The sequence below is a fragment of the Perognathus longimembris genome, chromosome 6 (assembly GCF_023159225.1).
Source record: "Perognathus longimembris pacificus isolate PPM17 chromosome 6, ASM2315922v1, whole genome shotgun sequence".
In the NCBI taxonomy this organism is placed as follows: Eukaryota; Metazoa; Chordata; class Mammalia; order Rodentia; family Heteromyidae; genus Perognathus; species Perognathus longimembris.
In genome coordinates, this window is record NC_063166.1 from 10,076,492 (window position 1) to 10,094,725 (window position 18,234).

The following is an 18,234-nucleotide window of genomic DNA, read 5'->3' on the forward strand; positions in this document are numbered from 1 at the left end:
GTGAGGGGGAAACTATTAGACTTTGTAAGAAAGAAATGCCTAGCCAAGAGCGTGTCTTACAGTTACTAACTTGATTGACATGGGCCTCCCCTGTGTCTGTGCCACACAAAGGTTTTTGCCTGTGTGTAACACACACTACCACCACCACCACACCAGTTGTGTACACACATGAAGCCAGAGACAGGAATTTTCTTTCCTCCAGACCATTTTGCTTCTAGCACAGCTGTGGCTGCAAGAGAGAGAAAAGCACTTGGCCGCACAGTCTGTTTATGTGTTTGAGCCGAGAAAGCGATTTTTGTTGCAAGGAGCTCTAAGTGAGACAGACAGAGTCAGAGAATGAGAGAGAGAGAGATAATTATCTAAATTATGTTCGTGCTATTATCGAAGACGAATATAGTTAAAATGTAATTAAATATGACGGGCTAGCAGGATGTAAGCCAAGCTTTGGAATGCTAATCATCAATTACTGTGTCCCCTTAGGGGAATCAAGGAGCGCTATATGGTAGAGTGTGGGAGCGGGAGCTGGGGGTGGGGGCCGGGGTAGAGTATGCAAACAGTCCCCCTCCCAGGCTCATTCAGGCACTCCATGCAGGTCCCTGCACACATACCTTTCTGTGGCTGCCACAGGCTTTAGAAGCTATCAGCTTTGCTCATATGGGTAGCTGGCAGCTGGGTCCAGGCCTTCTCTTTGAGAGGAAACTCCTCTCAAAGAGAAAATTGCCCTCTGAGCAGAGAAGGCAAAACCCAAGACCAACTCACCTTAAGTGCGAGTGCCTCTACCAGAATGAGGACAGAATGCCCCGGTGCAGGAGCCGCCAAGTTGCTCCCCTCCACCCAGGCATCCCGGAGGGGAGGCTCTGTGGACCCGAGAGGCCACTCACCTGGAGCCCTTGCACCTAGCCATCCAAGTTGTTGACAAGGCCCACACCCAGAGTAGGTGGGGAGGGGGAGAGGCTCCTGATGTGCTGCCAGGCTGGGAACTGCTCACCTGTCTGGAGCCAGACTGCTAAACACAGCCCAGGAGAAGGGACACGACGGGAATGAGGCTACAGAGTCGTCCTTTCACCAGCCACGAAGAGTTCATTGTCAGGAGACAGCTGTACTTAATTTCTTCTTCTTCCTCCTCTTCCTCCTCCTCCCACCCCTCCTCCTCTTCTTTTCTTCTTCCTTTCTAGGCAGGTGTCCTTACACTTGAGCCGCACTTTTAGTCCTTTTTTGCTTTCGTTATTTTTCAGCGCCAGCCTCCACCTTGACCCCCTATTTACATCTCCCACGTAGCCGAGATGACAGGCACAGATGGAGTCTTGAGAACCTTTTGCTTAGGCTGGCCTCAAACTGTAATCTCATCACTGCCTCCTGCATAGCTCTTACTGCAGGCATGCACCACTGCTCCAGTTCTTACATTTGTTTTAAATAGTGAAACCTAATTTGCTTTGGTGCTACATTTCCAAAGAATTTTGAAGCTAGTGAACTTCTTGTGCAAGAATTAAACTTCAAACCATTCCGTTTGAATCCTGACTGAGTTCTGAGGCTGAGGTGGAAGGCAGGTCACTTCCTTGGATGAGTAAGTGATGTCATTGAAGAAGCCACCAGAAGCCAAAGGGCCCCAGCTCCTGCCACCATGCATGCCAGATCTTGTGAGGAACCAGAAATGTCAGCTTTATCATGAAATCTCCCAAATTTTAAGTGGGAGCTAAATCAGCCTTTAAAAATAACTCAGCAACCTAGCAAACTATGTCTATGAGCTTCCCATGGCCAACTTTGATCTTCGCCTGGTGCCTAAGGCTTCTGATCCATAGTTTTCCTGCTGATTCTGGTCTACAATCAGAATAGACAAGCTTGGCCCCACTTTTCCTAAGCCTAGCACACAGGGGCTTCTCAATAGATAGTGGTTGAATGGACAAAGTCCAGACACTGAGATAGCAATAAAATCTAGTTAACTGTCCCAGCTAGAGCCAGGTCTGCCCCACCAGGCTTCATTTTGGTGATACTGGAGTTGTAGGGCTAGGAGAGACCGGGTGCTGACTTAGGGGCTATGCCACAGCGGGTGCCCTCTCTAGCTGTCTCCAGGGAGTCCGCAGTACAGACCTGCAGGCCTGGATTATACAACAATTCCCACCTCACCTAGCGTCATGGAAAATGCTCTCCTCCTCCGATCACCCTTCCATGGATCATCTTTAAATAGATACCTTTAGGCATGATTAAAGAGATGAATGTGGTGCTTGGCCCATCACCACAGGGAGCCAGGAAGCCAGGGAGCTTGCATGGAGGCCAGCGGGCAGCTGTGGGGTCGGTGTGAGAGGCACACTCAGAAAGAACGGTCACAGACATCCTCTGGCAAGTCTCCACAACACTCACCCTTTGGCACACATCTCCTCTCAGTGCCACCGACGTAGACAGGCCACTGCTGTCACTGCTAAGAGCTCGGTGGACAGGAGACAGCCTTTATTACTTCTTCCCTTTGTAGGAGTCTTTCCCAGAGGCTCATGTCTGCTGTCTAGCCTTTGCATCTCTCTTTGCCACAGGCTTCATTCCATGTTTTGGATGGGCTTGCTTTAAAACCTTTAAAATTTTAAAAATCAAATTTATATATGTACATAATATAACACTTATGTGGAATCCCAGGACTTATAAGAAAAAGCAAGAGCATCCCGCCCCACCCTTCCCTGCCCAAGTTACACTCCAGTTTCCTTTTTCCTGTTTTAGAAAACTTTAATAATTTGAAAGAATACATTTAATATAGCTTCCAAATAAAAACTTATAGACAGTAAAATGTCTCTTTCTCACCCGGCTTCCTCCAGAGATAGTTTAAAACAAATGTGTGTCTTCTCCATGATTTTTTTAATACAAATTGTCATGTACCTTGGAGATCTCTTGAGTTTCCCCTGTCTCCATGGAGACAGCAAGGATGAGCCATCATTTGTGTAACCAGTTCTCAGTGATGAGCAGGTAGGTTGTTTCTGTTCTCCTACCATTCAGCTCTCACAGCTGGAGCAGTGCAGGGAATCACTAGCTCAAGGGGTCACCAACATTGACTGTCGGGAGTGAGTCAGTTCACACTTCCTCCCACAGCGTGTCCAAGTGCCTCTGCCCACTCACCCACTTGTTCAGTGCTCATGGGCAAATGCACTCATCTCTTCATCTCTGACCTTCTCATCTGTAATTTCCTATTTCTAATCTATGGCCATATTCTGGGTTTTTGTTGTTGTTGTTTGTTTTGCTTTTGCTTAGTACATTCTATTCCTTCTGAGCCAGTTGTTAGTTTGTTTTTCTCTTGCTTTAGTTAGTTTTCAAAGAGAAACTCAAATTTTTGCCAGGACAGGCATCAGACCACAATCTTCCTACCTACTCCTTTTGCATAGCTGTGATTACGGGTGGGCACCACCATATCTTCCCATGTATTTCTCAATATGTTGTTTCTGCTACTTTTTTGGGCGGGGGGAGGCGGGGGGATCAGTCATAGGGCTTGAAGTCAGAGCCTGGGTGCTGTCCTTGAGCTCTTTGGCTGAACCATAGTGCCACCACTTCCAGTTTTCTGGTGGTTAACTGGAGTTGAGAGTCTCACAGACTTTCTTGCCCAGGCTGGCTTTGAAGTACAATTCTCAGATCTCAGCCTCCTGAGTAGATAGGATTACAGGTGTGAACCACTGATTCCTGTCTTTGCTATTTCTTAATTCCATTATAAAAATTACTTTCTGTCTTCCTACTTTGAAAATATCCTTTCAAATTGTTTGTTATCTGGTACCATTACCCCAACAAGTACACACCGACTCTTCCTCTCTCGCCTTAGTTTAGCTTGACCATAACTTTTCTTAGCATCAAAATCACACCATGTAATTTGTTCAGCAAGAACCATGTAGTCATCTATTATCACCTTTTTTTCTAGAAGTAAAGATTATTTGGTCTTATGTATTCCTATCATTCATTGCTTTTCTGTGTACTTACCACCCAGCGCTTGTGTTAAATGGGAGAGCCCTTTGCCTAACTGTTGAAAGGACAGTTTCTCTCCACCTGATTCCTCCCAGTCAGTGGAGACCCTGGCCCTGTGGCCCAGGGCTCTCATCTCAGGACTTCCCACCTCATTCTCCCATGACCCATCCTCCTTGCCTGCTCTCCTCCTTGTTTCTGGACCCATAACTTTTCCTCCACTTCATGTAGTTCTTTGTTCTTGTGGAACACTTTTTCTGGTGTTTTCCTACAGATATGCATTGGAGGTGAAGTTTGAGAGATTTTTGCCTGAATGAAAGTGTCTTCGTTCTGTCTCACACTTGACTGTAGTTTGGCTGGGACTAATTTTACCCTCGGCATTTAGAAGGAAGTTCTTCTTTATCTTCCAACTCCCAGTGTCGCTTTTGAAAACTCCCACGTGAGTGTGATCCCCGGTTTCTGCACTGACCTGCTTTCCCTCCTTCAGAGGCATTTGCCATCCTCTGAAGTCTCTGAGCTGCTGCGTGCTTTGCTGTGGACGGTTCTCATTCACTATGGAGGCTGCTTGGCAGCTTCTGTAACATGGAAGCCTCTGGAAACTTCCTCGTGCATCCTTTACTGTTAGCTTGTATTTTCCCTGCTCTTTTATTGAAGCATGTACTGATTGGAGAGAGGATCTTCTACTTTGACTCATTCTGTTTCCTTCCTTTGTCATGTTTGACATTCTGAGGAAATTTCCTCCACTTAAGTTTTTTAAGCTTTTTGTTGAATTATTCATCTCATAATTACAATTTCCAAGAGCACTTTCTTATTTTCCAAATGTTTCTTTTTCATCTCATTTTATTATTTCAAATGTATAATAGTATTTTCTTTTTATGTCTCTGAGGATAGCGTAGATTTTTTTTCCTGAAGTTTTATTCTGCTTATTGAATTGTGTCTGTATCCTGAGTTTTTTTTTTCTACTTGCTTTCTATCTTTATCTTTTATGTTAGTCTTTCCTTGGTGACCCATGATGTGCTGTCTGCCTTTAAACACTAGACAATGAGAAAACTGGCTGGAAGCCCTTTGTCCACCAGTGGGTTAGTAGCCTCACTGTCAGCAGGCAGAGGCTGAGTGTGTCACAGGGGAGCTCTGCCGTCCATCAGAGCCACCCGCCTCCTAACCTCTCACTGGAGAGCTTCGAGCTGCATGTGGAGCTGCGTGTGCCGTCTCCCTTCCTGCAAGGTCGTGGCTCAGCTGCTACTTCCAGGCCAATCCTCTAAAGCACTGTGCCTCTCAGTGTGCTCACACAGCTGCTTTGACCCATGGTACATCTTTACCTTGGTCTCCCTCCTACTGCAGTCTAAGCTCCTTGAAGGCAAGAACTCTTCTTTGTCCAGTCCCCAGAGCCTGTTCCTAGTAAGCTTGATAAATGTTCAGGACTGGGAGGAAGGAGGAACAGAAGAAAGGAAGAAGGCCAGTGACTGACTCTAGGTATTTCCTCTAATCTCTGGCCATCTGGCTAAACCTAGATCATAGCCTAAAAGCCGGGGACAGATGTTCACTTCCTTCCCTCCATGCCCAGCCACTATAGACCCATCCTCCCCTGTGCCTCCTGTCCCCAAGTACAGGCCTTCTTTGGTCATGGTCTCCAGAGCGTCCCTGCCAAGTAGAGAGTGGCTGTCCCCACTGTGCAGAAGGAAGGGAGACACTTGAGGCATTCACTTCCTGTTCTCAGCTGGTCCTCCTGCCCCAGCCCCCTGCCCACCATTGCCCTCCCGGCTGGCTGGTGGCACAAGGAGCTGAATCTCTGGTCATCTGTGCAGTATGAGCTCTGTGTTGGTGTGTGATACATAACACACGTGTTTGGTGTGGGGTGGCATATGTTAAAGTTCCTTTTTGCCCTTTTAGTGGAGGGAGCAAGATGTAAAGATTAAGCTGTGAGGTGCCGTGGCTCACACCTGTCTTCCACTCAGGAGCTTGAGATCTGAGGATCCTGGTTTGAAGACAACCTGGGCAGGAAAGCCCATGAGACACTGGTCTCCACTTAGCCATTAAGAAGCTGGAAGTAGAGCTGTGGCTCAAGTGGTAGAGTCCCAGCCTTGAGCCAAAAAGCTCAGGGACAGCACACAGGCCCCGAGTTCAAGCCCCACTACCAGCACACAAAAAATTAAAAATAAATAGAATATTAAACCACAGATTCACTGTCATGTTTAACTGCCAGTCTGGCCTTGGGTGCAAGTACTTTCTTGGCTCCATCTCCTCAGAGTTACAAAGTCCTGTACAGAAGGTTCTGTGATAGCTACCCTTGGCATGGGATTGGTAAGGCAGGACATGGCCAGACTTAGGTTGGAGAACTGCTCTGCACAGAGCACTGCCGTCCTCTCTCCCGTCACCCTGGGCTTGCGCCCTGGGGAACACATGGCTGCCCTGTCCTCGCTTCCTCTGGAAAAGAGACAGATGTCCTCAGGTTACACCCCAGCAGGCAGACCCCACCGCTGCCCCCCGCCCCGCCCAGTCTCCCCAAAGTCTTCCATTGGCAGTTGAGTTCCTCCCACCTCCAGCGAGTCCTTCCTTCACTCACACCACACTTGCATTCTTTCTTCTCTTTCTTTTTATATATTTCAGAAGCTGTTTAAAGCTATAGAAAAAATTAAAAGTAATATAACATTCGCTTACATTCTCAGCCCCCAGAACTGACCGTGGTTAATATTCCTCACATATACTTCCTGGCTTTTTTCACTTTAATCAAAGACATAAAGTCTTGCCTGTTCACATTGAATCTGTTTGTTTCCGGCAATCCCTTTCCTCATCCTCTCACAACCACCATAGAGTTTAGCACCTGTTTCCAGGCTCTTTAACACTACTCAGCAAGCTTGATCATTTCCATGGATAACGCTGCACATTGGGTGCTGGCCTTGCTTTGTTTTTTTAGGACACCTTCTAGGTTTGGATCTGTCTCTCTGTACTGCTGCCTGTGTGCAGAGTGCCTGTTGGGCCTCTCAAGTTCACCGAGTAGAAGGATTAGAGACTCTGGAGTCATGGCGCACGCACACAGAGCGAGCTGTTAGGAATTCTCTGGGACCTGGGAAATAAAACCCAGAGGAACTGTGACCAGCCAGGGCCCCACAGTGGAAGTTGTTTTTGTTTTTGTTTTGTTTTGTTTGTGTGCCAGAAGTAAGGCTTGTACTGAGAACCTGGGCCTCGTCCTTTGAGCTTTTCCACTCCAGGCTAGAGCTCTACCAGTTGCTCCTTCGGTGGTTAATTGGAGATAAGAGTCTTACGGACTTTCTGCCTGGGCTGCCTCAGATGTCAGCGTCCTGAGGAACGAGGACTAAGGCGTGAGCCGTCAGCACCCAGCTCTGGAAGTTACTTGAAAGTTCCCTGTTGTTCTCTTTCTAGAACTGCTAGTCATTAAGTCAGTGGTTGTTGACTCTCCACAGCTGTGGGACATCACACCGATTACCACCCACCTCCGCTTGCCTCAGCCTCTTCACCTCTGCCACGAGACTCCCCTCGCTGCCCATCTACCATCGTGGGGCGGATGGTGGCTGCGAACCACACGGTGGTCTGCTGGGGACAGGCCTTTGGGGTGGCACTCTCCTGGTGACAGATCCCCAGGGTTTGTAGCTGACAGCTGTGATTTTTACTGTGCAGCAGTATTCCATCCTCATTCCTCAAGCAGCTTAGAAAAGTTGTTTTTAAATCCCTTGTTTTTCTGGCTTGTTTAATTACTGCTATGGCAACATCATTTTCGTTTCCTTTTCTAAGCTTCATAGATGTAGTTTTTCAGCCTCATTATGAGTTGAATTGAGTTTTGTGGATGGGCCTAGGAATCCCATCAAAATTTATAGCTTTATTTCTTGGGAGAAATTGCTTCCAGGCATCACACAGCCGGCTGGGAGGGAAGTTCTGAAACAGCAGCAGTCTGTAAGCTGGGACCGCTGTACATTTCGCATTGTTCCCTAATTAGTGGAGGGATGGCTGATCTCCCTGGTGGGATGAGGACGGTCTGAAGGGCCACGTTGCATTTCGCAAGGATTCCTTCCTAACACCCAGCAGATGCCAAGCTCAAGAAAGCATTCAACCAATGCTTGTCTGACTCCACCACAACCCAGCTGTGCAGTGTCCTCAAAGACTTGGGTGCTGGCGGGGTCACCTTGGTCCATCTCCCCTTCCCATCAAACTTGATAACTCTCTGGTAAGGCCCATTGGAGCACTGGGTCTTCCCCAGCACTCAGTAGACCTACCTACATTCTAGGTGTTTGTTTCACATTTGATAATGTGCTTAATCTTCACAAAATATTTCAGATAATTGTTCTCACTTGATAGATGAGGAAGCTGAGGCCCAGAGAGGTTAAGCAACCATTCAGAGTTCAGATGGAGAATCAAACCCAGGCAACCTGGCACCAGGCCCAATTGTCAACCATGTGCGACCCTGCCCTACGCCATGAAAGATAAGAGATTAGGTCTGCTGTCCTGACTCCCCTGTTCATCCTCTGAAACCAGACCGTTTTCCCACTGGCTTCCTGTCATATGGTCGGTGGTAGATCACTGGAATTTATGTATGTGTGCATATGCATATGCACAGTATAGAAAAGTACAAAAGTAAAGTCAGTATTCCCCACTTCCAGGGGATCAAATCCATGGCCTACATGGTCTGCTAGGCAAGCCCTCTGCAACAAAGCCACACCCTGGCCTTCAAGCTAAACTCTTTTTTTCTTATTCATTTTTTAAGATTTTAAAAAATTTGCTCCCATCAGTTTTACAGAGAGGGGTTTGCCATATTTCTATGCATGTTTACAATGTGTGCAATCAGTTCCTCTCCTCTGTTACTATTCCTGCCCCCCTTCCCCCTTTCCAAAACAATTTCAACAGGTTCCATTGTTCTGTTTCCTAGTTGCCGATGGTCTGGTGGACAGCAGGCAGCCTCCTTCATACTCCTGGTTAGGCTGATCCCCTCCTGCTAGCACCTGCCCCCCCCCCAAATGTCTGTTTCTCCTTCCTTACCTCCCCCCTCCCCAACAAAGCTAAAAATCGTAATCACTACTTTGGCAATCATCTCTAGACGGGTACATTCTCTCTGTGTCTCTATTTCTCTCTCTCTCTCTCTCTCTCTCTCTCTCTCTCTCTCTCTCTCTCTCTCTCTTTGAATCCATATGTATGTGATGCATATTTACAATTGATGTCATTGGGACTTGATAGTAGAAGCCCTGATGAGTAAGGAAAGGGCCATGATTTGTCTACTAGAGAGCCAGTGAGGGTTGGGACTCCCATATGCAGTTTTCTAGTTCATGGTAAACTCTCAAAGTAAAGGCAACATGGATTTTTCAGACTCCTTTTGCTCCTGTGCAGACTCTTCCCCAGGCAGGGCCTGGCTTGGAGCTGGGCAGCTGCCACAGTCCAGGGCTCTTGTGTTTCCTCTAAGGTGGAAGAGGTGTTACTCACGAGGGGAATAATGCCTGACAACAGTCTGTCACCAAAGCATTGTGACGTGAACTGCATGGTGGGCGGCTCCTGCCCCGTGAAATCATAGAGAAAGTGGCATCTTTTAAGGTTGCCCGGAGACTGCGAGTGCGGCTGGGTGTGGTGATGAGCACTCAGAGCCAGTTTGTCATTTCTACATTGCGCCACCTGTGGTGATTTCGAAGAAGTTGGGGGGAAATGGATCTGGTAGCTGGGCAGGGAGAGGTGCTCATTACCTCATCTTAACCAGCCTCCCTTCCCACGGATACTTTGCTCTTAGGATCGGTATCTAGTTCTGCTGGAAATGAAATCATATATTCAGCTCTCAGGCTGTGTTAGTGCAAATGAACTCTAATGTGATTAGATACTAATGCAATGTAATGGAGGATTGGTATTAAATTGAGACCTTCTGATCTTATTACTCTCGGATGCTCCCCCGGCTCAGGCTGTGGACCTGGCCCTGCCCAGAGCCCTAGGGCCAGGTGGGAGCCTGGGGGGCAGGGGGGAGAGGGAGTCAGGCCGTCTGCCTGGGGCACTCCCCAGCCTCACTGCCTGTGCTGAGGAGGAAGGGGTGAGCCACATGCGGTAAGCTCAGAGCCGTGCAAGCCATGGGGACTGAGAACTTCCACGTGCAGTCTCACCCTGTGCCTGAATCATGGGAAGACTGTTAAGCATGGATTTAGAAAGCTGAGGGGGAAAAAAGCTTCATTCTGTAGCCTCACCTCTACCCTCCCTCCCGCCCCATCTGTATTTGTGCCCAATAGTTGTGACAGGCTGTTGTCCTTCATCCTCCTCTGTGTCCCTTCCCTGGAAGGGTGGTCTGAGAAGCAGGTGGAGCAGCTTCGGCGTGTGTACTGCAGCTTCCTTTAGCGGGGGAGGTAGGGCCCACATCCCACACAGCGCTGCTCTCCTCCCCTCGCCGGCTGCAAGAAAGAGGCTTAGCTCAGAAGTGACCGCCAGGCGTGTGGGATCCCCACAGCCCGCAGGCCTTCCCTGCCTGCGGGGGACCAGAATCCCCCACAGGGACATGGGGTCAGAGCTCAAGCTCCGCGTGGTCAGGCAGCCTCACCTCCATGTATGAATATAACATTTTTACCCAGAGAGTGATTTTTCTTACTCTGTTTTCAGAAAACTGCTTTCGGAGGCACAGCCTTTGTACACAGGATGGTAACGACTTTTTAATGACCTTAAGAGGACTAGAGTCCAGGCAGCAGTGAATCAATCTCAGTAGGAGGTGTGCAGAGAGAGAGAAAGAGAGGAGAGAGGAGAGAGAGAGAGAGAGAGAGAGAGAGAGAGAGAGAGAGAGAGAGAGAGAGAGAGAGAGAGAAGATGGAGCACCTGAAGCAAAGGGGGAAAAAACAAACTGCAAATACATATATTTTCTTTGCTAGCATTACTTGGTAATTAGACAATTACAGGAAACAGCTTCCCAGCAGCTGGCATTTCCACTGTGTGAACGGAGGAGGGATGGCAGCTACTGTGAACTCCTCACATTTATTACAGAAAATATTATCGGAGTTTACAGTGGTGGGTGTCATGGGCTCCTCTGGTGCATTCTGATGAGCATTAGGACAAGAGATCTCCTCCCCTTGGCGTTTGTTCTAGGCCTCTCTGGCTGCTATCCAGATAAACTGGCCCCACCCGGGCTGATAGGTGGAGAATTGCCTCTGAAATATGGGGGATGCGCTAGAGAACAGAGATGAGCCAGTCCTGAGTGCGGGCTTCGTGGGCTGTGTTTGGAGGCAGGAGAGAGGGGAGGCTTGTGGAGAATTGGCCTGCCTCGGCGCTGTCTTTGCTTGTCAGTGAGTGAGTGACTTGGCCACCATTGGCCCAGGTGTGGGACTTGCCCCTCATTCCATCAGCCCTTTGAAGTGGTCCTTCCCCGTCCCGTGGTCCCCTGGTGCAGATGAGGGGATGCAGGTTGCATACTCCTGCCTAACTCGTCTACATTTCCATTTACCACAGTCTTGCCACTTCACTTGCTAAGAGCCCTGAGTCACATTCGCAGACAGTAGGGTGCCTTCTTCACAAGATGGCGGGCTCCTGAGGCGACACTGTATCTCCTCCTTCCTCTCCACCTTGGAGAAATCCTGCTGCCCCCCCCCACACACACACAGTGCCCCCCCACCCCCCAGTGGACACTGCTCCAGCACTAACTACACTGTCTAACCAGCAAATGGTTGTTTCCTCTCACAGGTCCTGGCAGTCGGTCACTTTTGAAAGACAACCTGCCTCCTTCATCCGCATTGTTGGAACACACAACACAGCGAATGAGGTAAGGATCTCTCTTCTGGAGAACGCTGTGATATTTGTGATGGCCAGGTAAACATCTAATTTGAGTTAAGTGGAGCTGTTTGCTCTGCCTGCTAATGGCCTGTTGTTGCCACAGCTCCGTGCAGAGGAAGCCCTGCTCCCGCCCTGTGGGGCCATCATTACCGTGTATCTGGAAGTCTCCCTGCCAGCAAATGAAAGCAAACACATAGTGCTTTGGTTTCCTCCAGCCGCTGCCAATTCAGCCACCACCCAGACCTTGAAAGGTCAAACTCCCTGGCCCAAACCTCATAGTCCTTGACCCTCTGAGTATGGTGTCTAGCCGGTGGCTGTGCTGTTAGCTTGCTTTGCTTGTCTCTCTTGCTTGTATGTCATCATTCCTGTGCAGTTTACACCTCTGGGAAGCCAGAAAGCAGCCGTGAATCCGCGTTGTCCCCTCGCTCTGCTCTTTCCCAGTTCTCACAGTGGCCTCGTGGGCCACGGGGAAGCTCGTGCGGGGCCCTGTGCTTGGGACTTAGTGCTCTGTGGCTCCCCCTTGGGATTCTTGGTGTTTTTTTCTTTGAATTGTATAAGGGAAACCCCTCTGGAAGATGGAGGGGTCGGGGGAGATCCCACATGCTCTGCCCCCCCCCCCCGCCCTTTCTGTCCTTCTCAGTACTGCTGTCAGTCTTCTGCCCCCTGCCTGGCAGGGGCCGAGGTGGGGGGGTGTGTGTGAGTCCTGAATGCCAGTCCAGGATAGGGCCCTCGATACCATCTGCGGCACTGGCCTGAAGGTCACCCCTGCCCAAAGGAGAGCAGCGCTGAACAGGGCCTGAGCAGATGGAGGGAGAAAGCATCCTTCCGCTCTGTGAACGCATGGGTGAGGGCCCCCCTCCCCCCGGGGCAGTCAAGGTGTGTCTACACCTTAAAAAAGGAAAACTATGACCATTTCCATTCATTTTGCCGTCTTACTTAATTAGAATCACACCCACAATGGATTTCTTCCAAGAGGAGCTTGTGAACAAACAGAAACCTGATGTTTTCTCCTCACCCTTCAAAACAAACGGGATGATTTCAAAAGGCCTCCCAGTTACAATAACAAATCATTGCCATGTTTTTAAAACAAAATTCAAGAATTCTAAAAATCAAGCCATAAAAGTACTTTGTGTGTGTTATAACAAAAGTAAATGCAAATCTTCATTTTAATATTTATTTTATCACTAACCCATAATATTTCGAAAAGTTGGAGGTGGAGCTGTGGCTCAAGTGGTAGATTGCCAGCCTTAAGCAGAAAAAAAAAAGGAGAGCTAAGGGATAGTGCCCAGGCCCTAAGTTCAAGTACCAGCACTAGCACACAATAAAAAGGGAAAGAATTTCCAATAAATTCTAAATTTACTTACCTCTTAAGCTATGCTAATTATGTGTTTACTTACTAAATATGAAAGCATTGAAACTTATCTTTATAAGTAACATTGAATAAAAATTAATATTTTCTCCTTATAGTCCTTTTATTCCAATGTATCTCCCCTCACAACACCAATTTTGAAATCACTTATTATAACAAGGAATTTTCATGTCACGAAAGACGGAACCTGCTGTCTAATCGGGGCCTCTTCCAGGCTTGCCCTCAACCCAGCCTGTCATTCCCATGACCCAAAAAGATTCTTGGATGTGGTACTTAGAGGTTTTCCTTGGTGAAGAGTAGCTGAAGTTATCACAAACGAGCTCTCTTCATGACAGTTTTCTCCAAAATCTCTGCAGCAGCAGGGCTACCAGCCATCCGGGCACAGACTGGCCCAGCCAGTGACCCGGCCAGAAGTCCACTTCTTCACTGGTGACCCGTCTCACTTGGCTGATGAGTAACGTGATCTGCTGCCTTCCTGAATCCGTTTTTGGATGAGCAAAATAAAGTCTCAATGTAGTGCTGTCAACTGACAAACATCTTAGATCCTAAGGTACATGATGAGCAGGGCCATCGGGCGAGCCGGCTGAGCTGCCATCCTCAGAGTGCGCCGGAAAGACCGTGTGACAGACCCGGAGAGAGGCAGTCTTGACCTAGCATGTTGGTCTGGAATGTGAGCTGGAGGACGCAGTGTCACCTGTCTTAGAATTCTCACAGGGCCAGTATGGAGGTGGGCAGGAAGGGGCACATCTTAGTGGGGCAGGACTTCCGGGACACCCCTGCAGGGGAAGTGGCCTGGGCAGGAGGCATTTGTTGCGTTGCGGGGCCCGTGGGGTGACCGCCTACTTCTACTGCTGACCAGCTGTGAGCCCCCCGTCCCTTGGGTAACATCGCCCCCTTTGTCAGCCCCTCTGTCTGGAGAAGTTCACCCCTGTTGTCACCACCACCACCTGGCAGACCTCAGGTTTCAACTCCAGTCTCTGTGCTCAGAGCTGGGCACATTCTGAGCGACTCCTATCGACCCCTTCATTTTCATTTTATTAATTGTCTTAGCAAAATAACAAAGGCACACACCTACATCCTTAAAGAAACCCAGCTGAGTTTAAATGAGATCGCGTCTGTAGACCTATAAAAATTATCCATTGGTATTAAAAAGAATGGAAAATGTCTCTTTTATGGATTTTCTGGTAATCTGGGTTTGAGTGAACATTCTGGAGTGATATTTCAGGCATCAGGGAGCTCAGCAGCACAGAAGTATGAGGTGTTACAGAGGACTGTAGGGAGAGTGAGCTTTCTGCAGTACAGAAAGACAGGACCACACAAAGGCAGCATCAAGTCAATAGCAGCCCCCGAGGTGGTATTGACAGCTGTGCTGGGCCCTCGGGTTCCGCTGCGATTACTGAGTTTGCGTGGGGAGAGGGGCCGGGTCACGTCCACCTTGGAATCTAGGCACACAGCAGTGCCCAACACACGTAAGCATAGAGCCCCAGTGCACTGAATCAGTAAAGGAATGAATGAGTCCATCCGGACAGCCGTCTCTCCTCCCATCAGCCAAATAATCGAAGGAGAAGATTTAGTAAAATATCTTTATTATCGAGAGAACAGAGTTCTAGAGTCATCATATCAAGGCTTTTCTTAAGCCACTGAGTTTGGCACATAGGAAAGTGTAGGTAGCAAATGTCCCTAGTTTGAAAGCCTTCCACACCACACTAATGATTGTGCATGAAAGTAGCAAGCATGGTTATTGAGCACTAAGCATCAGGCCCCACCTCCAGCCTTTGCACTTCACCCTCGTGTGTGAAGTGGACGCTGCCCTTGTCCTCTTTTAAAGATAAGGACGATGCCAAGTACTGACTCAAGTGTGTAGCAGGGGGGCCGGCGGGGGGGGGGGGCAGGGGGGTGGCGCCGCCCTCTGTGGTGAAGCTGCTTTCACCCGGTGGCTATTTCCACCCTTCGTCGGCTCACTCGAGAGACTCTTGTACAGCTCAGGATGCCCCGGGAGGTGCTCTCAGCACAGCGTGGATCCCCAGACACCCAGCAGAGCCCGGCAGCCACCACCCAACACCCACCCCAGAGTGGGCGGGCGGAGCCCCTGTGTCCTGCCCCAGACACCATCGGAGTATAGGATCCACTTCACGTAACCCTCAAAAACAGTGCCGCTGCCTGCACCAGTGACAAAGCTGCCGCAGGACAAAGGGCAGGGAGGCTAGGACAGGCGGCACGTGGACAGCCCCTGCTCCGTGACCCAGGCGGGCCTCCAGTAAACTGTACCCACAGAGCGCACATTTCCGTTCTAGGCACCTTCTGGTGTATCGTTTTCACAATGGGAAGTTTGGTTTAAAGCAAGGAGGAAACGTGGGTAAGGAAAGTGAAGGGGAGAAATGCGCAGGGGCATCTGCCACCGAGTGATCGAACTGGAATTTGAATCCAGGGCAGCCGGCTCTTCACATCCAAGTGCTGTGTTCCTCAGAGAGGCCAAACACACTGCAAAGGGCTCAGCCCTGGCCCTGAACACCGGCAACTGAGTCAGGCTGTTCCTCGGGCCCGCGGTAGGACACTGTGAGAAACGGAGGCAGCGCCCTTCTGTAGGGAGACGGCGGCCCCACTGCATGGTAGCCAGCCCCGAGTCGGGGTTCTGACATGTCGAGTGACCACGGCGGTGGGCACGGAAGGGCGGGGGCCGGCAGCAGCCACACCTGCTGTTGGGGGCCTCGGGGTGTGCTGACATAGGGTGCATTCTCCTTATCCACGAATGGATCCAGTGGTCCTTGGGGCGGATAGGCAGGACTGTGCCTTGGAGGATTCTGGATTGTTCTTCCTCCCCTGTGCTGTGTTGGGAACAGTGACAGGCCGCAGGCGTGTGCAGGGGCTCTGAACAAGCGGGGCATCCGCAGGACAGAGCGTCTGCAAGTGGCTGCTTGAGCCGCCCTCCAGGACTGCTCAGCCCCGAGCCTGGAGGGAGGCAGAATTTATTTACAGGCTTCTGTCAGGCCAGAGAGTGGCTCTGGCTCCCAGTGCCATCCTCGTTCCCATAGCAACATGTGGCTCTAGTGGAGGGGAAAAAAAAACACACAGGGAAACAGATTCCAAAAAGTCTAAATAAATGCCCTTCCTTGGCCTGATGGCAATTGTTTCACAAGCCCCCCACGTGCCAGAGCCCCGGCCGGGTGTGACCACACCCTCTCTGCCTCGCAGGCCCCTCAGGTCTCTGTGGGTCCTCCTCTAGGCTGCGGGCTCGCGCCCCAGGGAGCAGCGGCTGGCATCTAGCAGGCAGGGTGGAGAGGCACAGCCTCCGAGAGGTTTGGAGCAAACAGAGGGGAGAGAGTCCCTGCCCGCGACCCGCCAGTGCCCAGAGCCCATGGTGCCCGGGAGCCCGGCCCTCCTGAGGACCATGGCTAAGGCCGATGTGTGGTGAGACCTGTACAGGCGTAGACGGCCCAGACATAGCCAGGTTTCTGGTGACTCCGGGAGGCCGTGTGCGTGTGCCAGCGCGAGGCGCCGGGAGACGTTGGCAGTGGAGCAGCAGGGCCTGAGTGGGGATGGTTGGGCCTGGTAGGCAGCCTGGGCCCTGTAGGCTGTCCTAGTGCCCCAGCAGGAGGCGGTGACCAAGTCTCCACCTCACTTGAGAGCAGAGATCCTGTTGTGGCATATGGGTGTCCCTGACACCCAGCACACGGCGGTCCTCCATGAAGCCCTCCAGCGCCAAGGCTCCGAGGCCACTGGGAGTCAGGAAGGAGGCAGGGATAAGGGAAGACAGCCACAGCTGTGCTCCCACATCCTTGGAGAACAAAGGGCCTGAGGGATTATGGGCAAGCCTGGGGTCGCTTAGTGCAAGAAATTAAAAGGCCAGGAAGTCAGTGGTTCCAGTGAGCGGATCCCACAGAGCCCCTGATTTCAGGGTTACGCATGCAGATAAGGGCCAAGGCCGGAGCCTACAGAAAAAAGGCTGGCTGGCACTGAGAGCAGGGAGGTGGGCCTGAGGGGAGGGGGAAGGAGGGAGAGAAAGCCAGGAAGGAGCCTGGCCCAACCTCCTACCAGCGCAGCGCCCAAAACCACTTGTCTCTGCCTGGCAATGGGGAAAAGGAACCAGAAGTTACAGGCTCCTTCTCAGCAAGTCAGGAAAAGATGGAAGTATTTCATTTGTTGCTTAATTATGAAAGAAGATCTTTTATTATTAATTTATTGTCAAAGTGATGTACAGAGGGGTTACAGTTTCATATGTAAGGCAGTGAGTACATTTGTTAAACTTGTTACCTCTTCCTGCATTTTTTTCCCACCTTTCCCCCACTGTACAGTTGGTTTACAGCATAGTGTCTTGTAAATATTGCTGTTGCATTGGTTCCCCCTTTACCCTTTGTCTCTCCATTTTGATGATCCAGTTCCCTTCCCAGGGTACCAAAATCAGTTACAGTGACATCAGGGGTAAAACCCAGGGGAAGAAAGACAAAAGAAAAGACCTAATTTTACGTTGAAAATAACAATGATAAACCACTTATTTTCATAACTTGGGAGTTCATTTTGCTTAGCATCATCTTATGTGTTCAGATGTACATAGCTGAAAGAAGATCTTACGGGAGCCTCTTTGTGCTTAAACCCATTTTGTGAAAGTATCTGTTGGGAAGAGAAGAAAACGGACTGTGTAACCAAGGACAGAGCGCTGTCCCTACACAGCTCATCCTTAGACCTGCGTGTCAGAGCAGCAGTCATCTGTTCCCTGAGCTGGCCTGGGAGAGGGCACCCACAGATCTGGGCAGGGGAGTGCCCGGAGCCGGGGAGCCCTGAGTCGCTGTCCAGTGATGAGCCAGCAGCAGAGCGGCCCCCCAAAAGACAGAATGCTGGGGCCACTCTGGGGGAAGTTAGGAGGGCCCTCTCCTGACAGAAGCCTGTCTACTGAGTGGGGATTTCAGACATCTCAGAAACCTGGAACAAACTCATCTTTTTATGTGTTTCTTAGATTTTGGTGTTTGCTTCCCCCCCTTAAGTGGCTTAAAAATACATCCATCACTTTGTGGCCAAACTAATTAAGACTAAAGAGTGACCCTCCCTGGACTGTGGGGCCACACCCATAACCAACGGCAGCCTGAGAGTCCAGATCCCTGGAAGCAGCAGGCTCAGCGCCCCGGGAAGGCTTCAGTCTCCACCAGCACGGACACGCCCGGTGGGGACCCCCACCCCCCCCTGTGCTGGAGCATTTCAGTGTCTCCCTGTCT

The 18,234-nt window shown here is 50.1% G+C and overlaps 1 protein-coding gene and 1 long non-coding RNA gene across 3 annotated transcripts in view; one reads left to right on the plus strand and one right to left on the minus strand.

The window, feature by feature from the left end:
• The window catches only part of LOC125352631, a 28,302-nt gene extending 13,992 nt beyond the window's left edge, over positions 1-14,310 (minus strand). The window contains exons 1-2 of the long non-coding RNA XR_007211198.1: positions 14,300-14,310; positions 7,263-7,268 (exon numbers count right to left, since the gene is read on the minus strand). This is a non-coding gene — a long non-coding RNA (uncharacterized LOC125352631). The remainder of the gene's footprint in view (positions 1-7,262; positions 7,269-14,299) is intronic.
• Positions 1-18,234, plus strand: part of Btbd9 (BTB domain containing 9) — a 324,638-nt gene that overhangs the window by 300,938 nt on the left and 5,466 nt on the right. For both annotated transcript variants that reach the window (XM_048347832.1, XM_048347833.1), the window contains one exon: positions 11,569-11,647. In XM_048347832.1, coding sequence (XP_048203789.1) covers positions 11,569-11,647 — 79 coding nt within the window. The remainder of the gene's footprint in view (positions 1-11,568; positions 11,648-18,234) is intronic.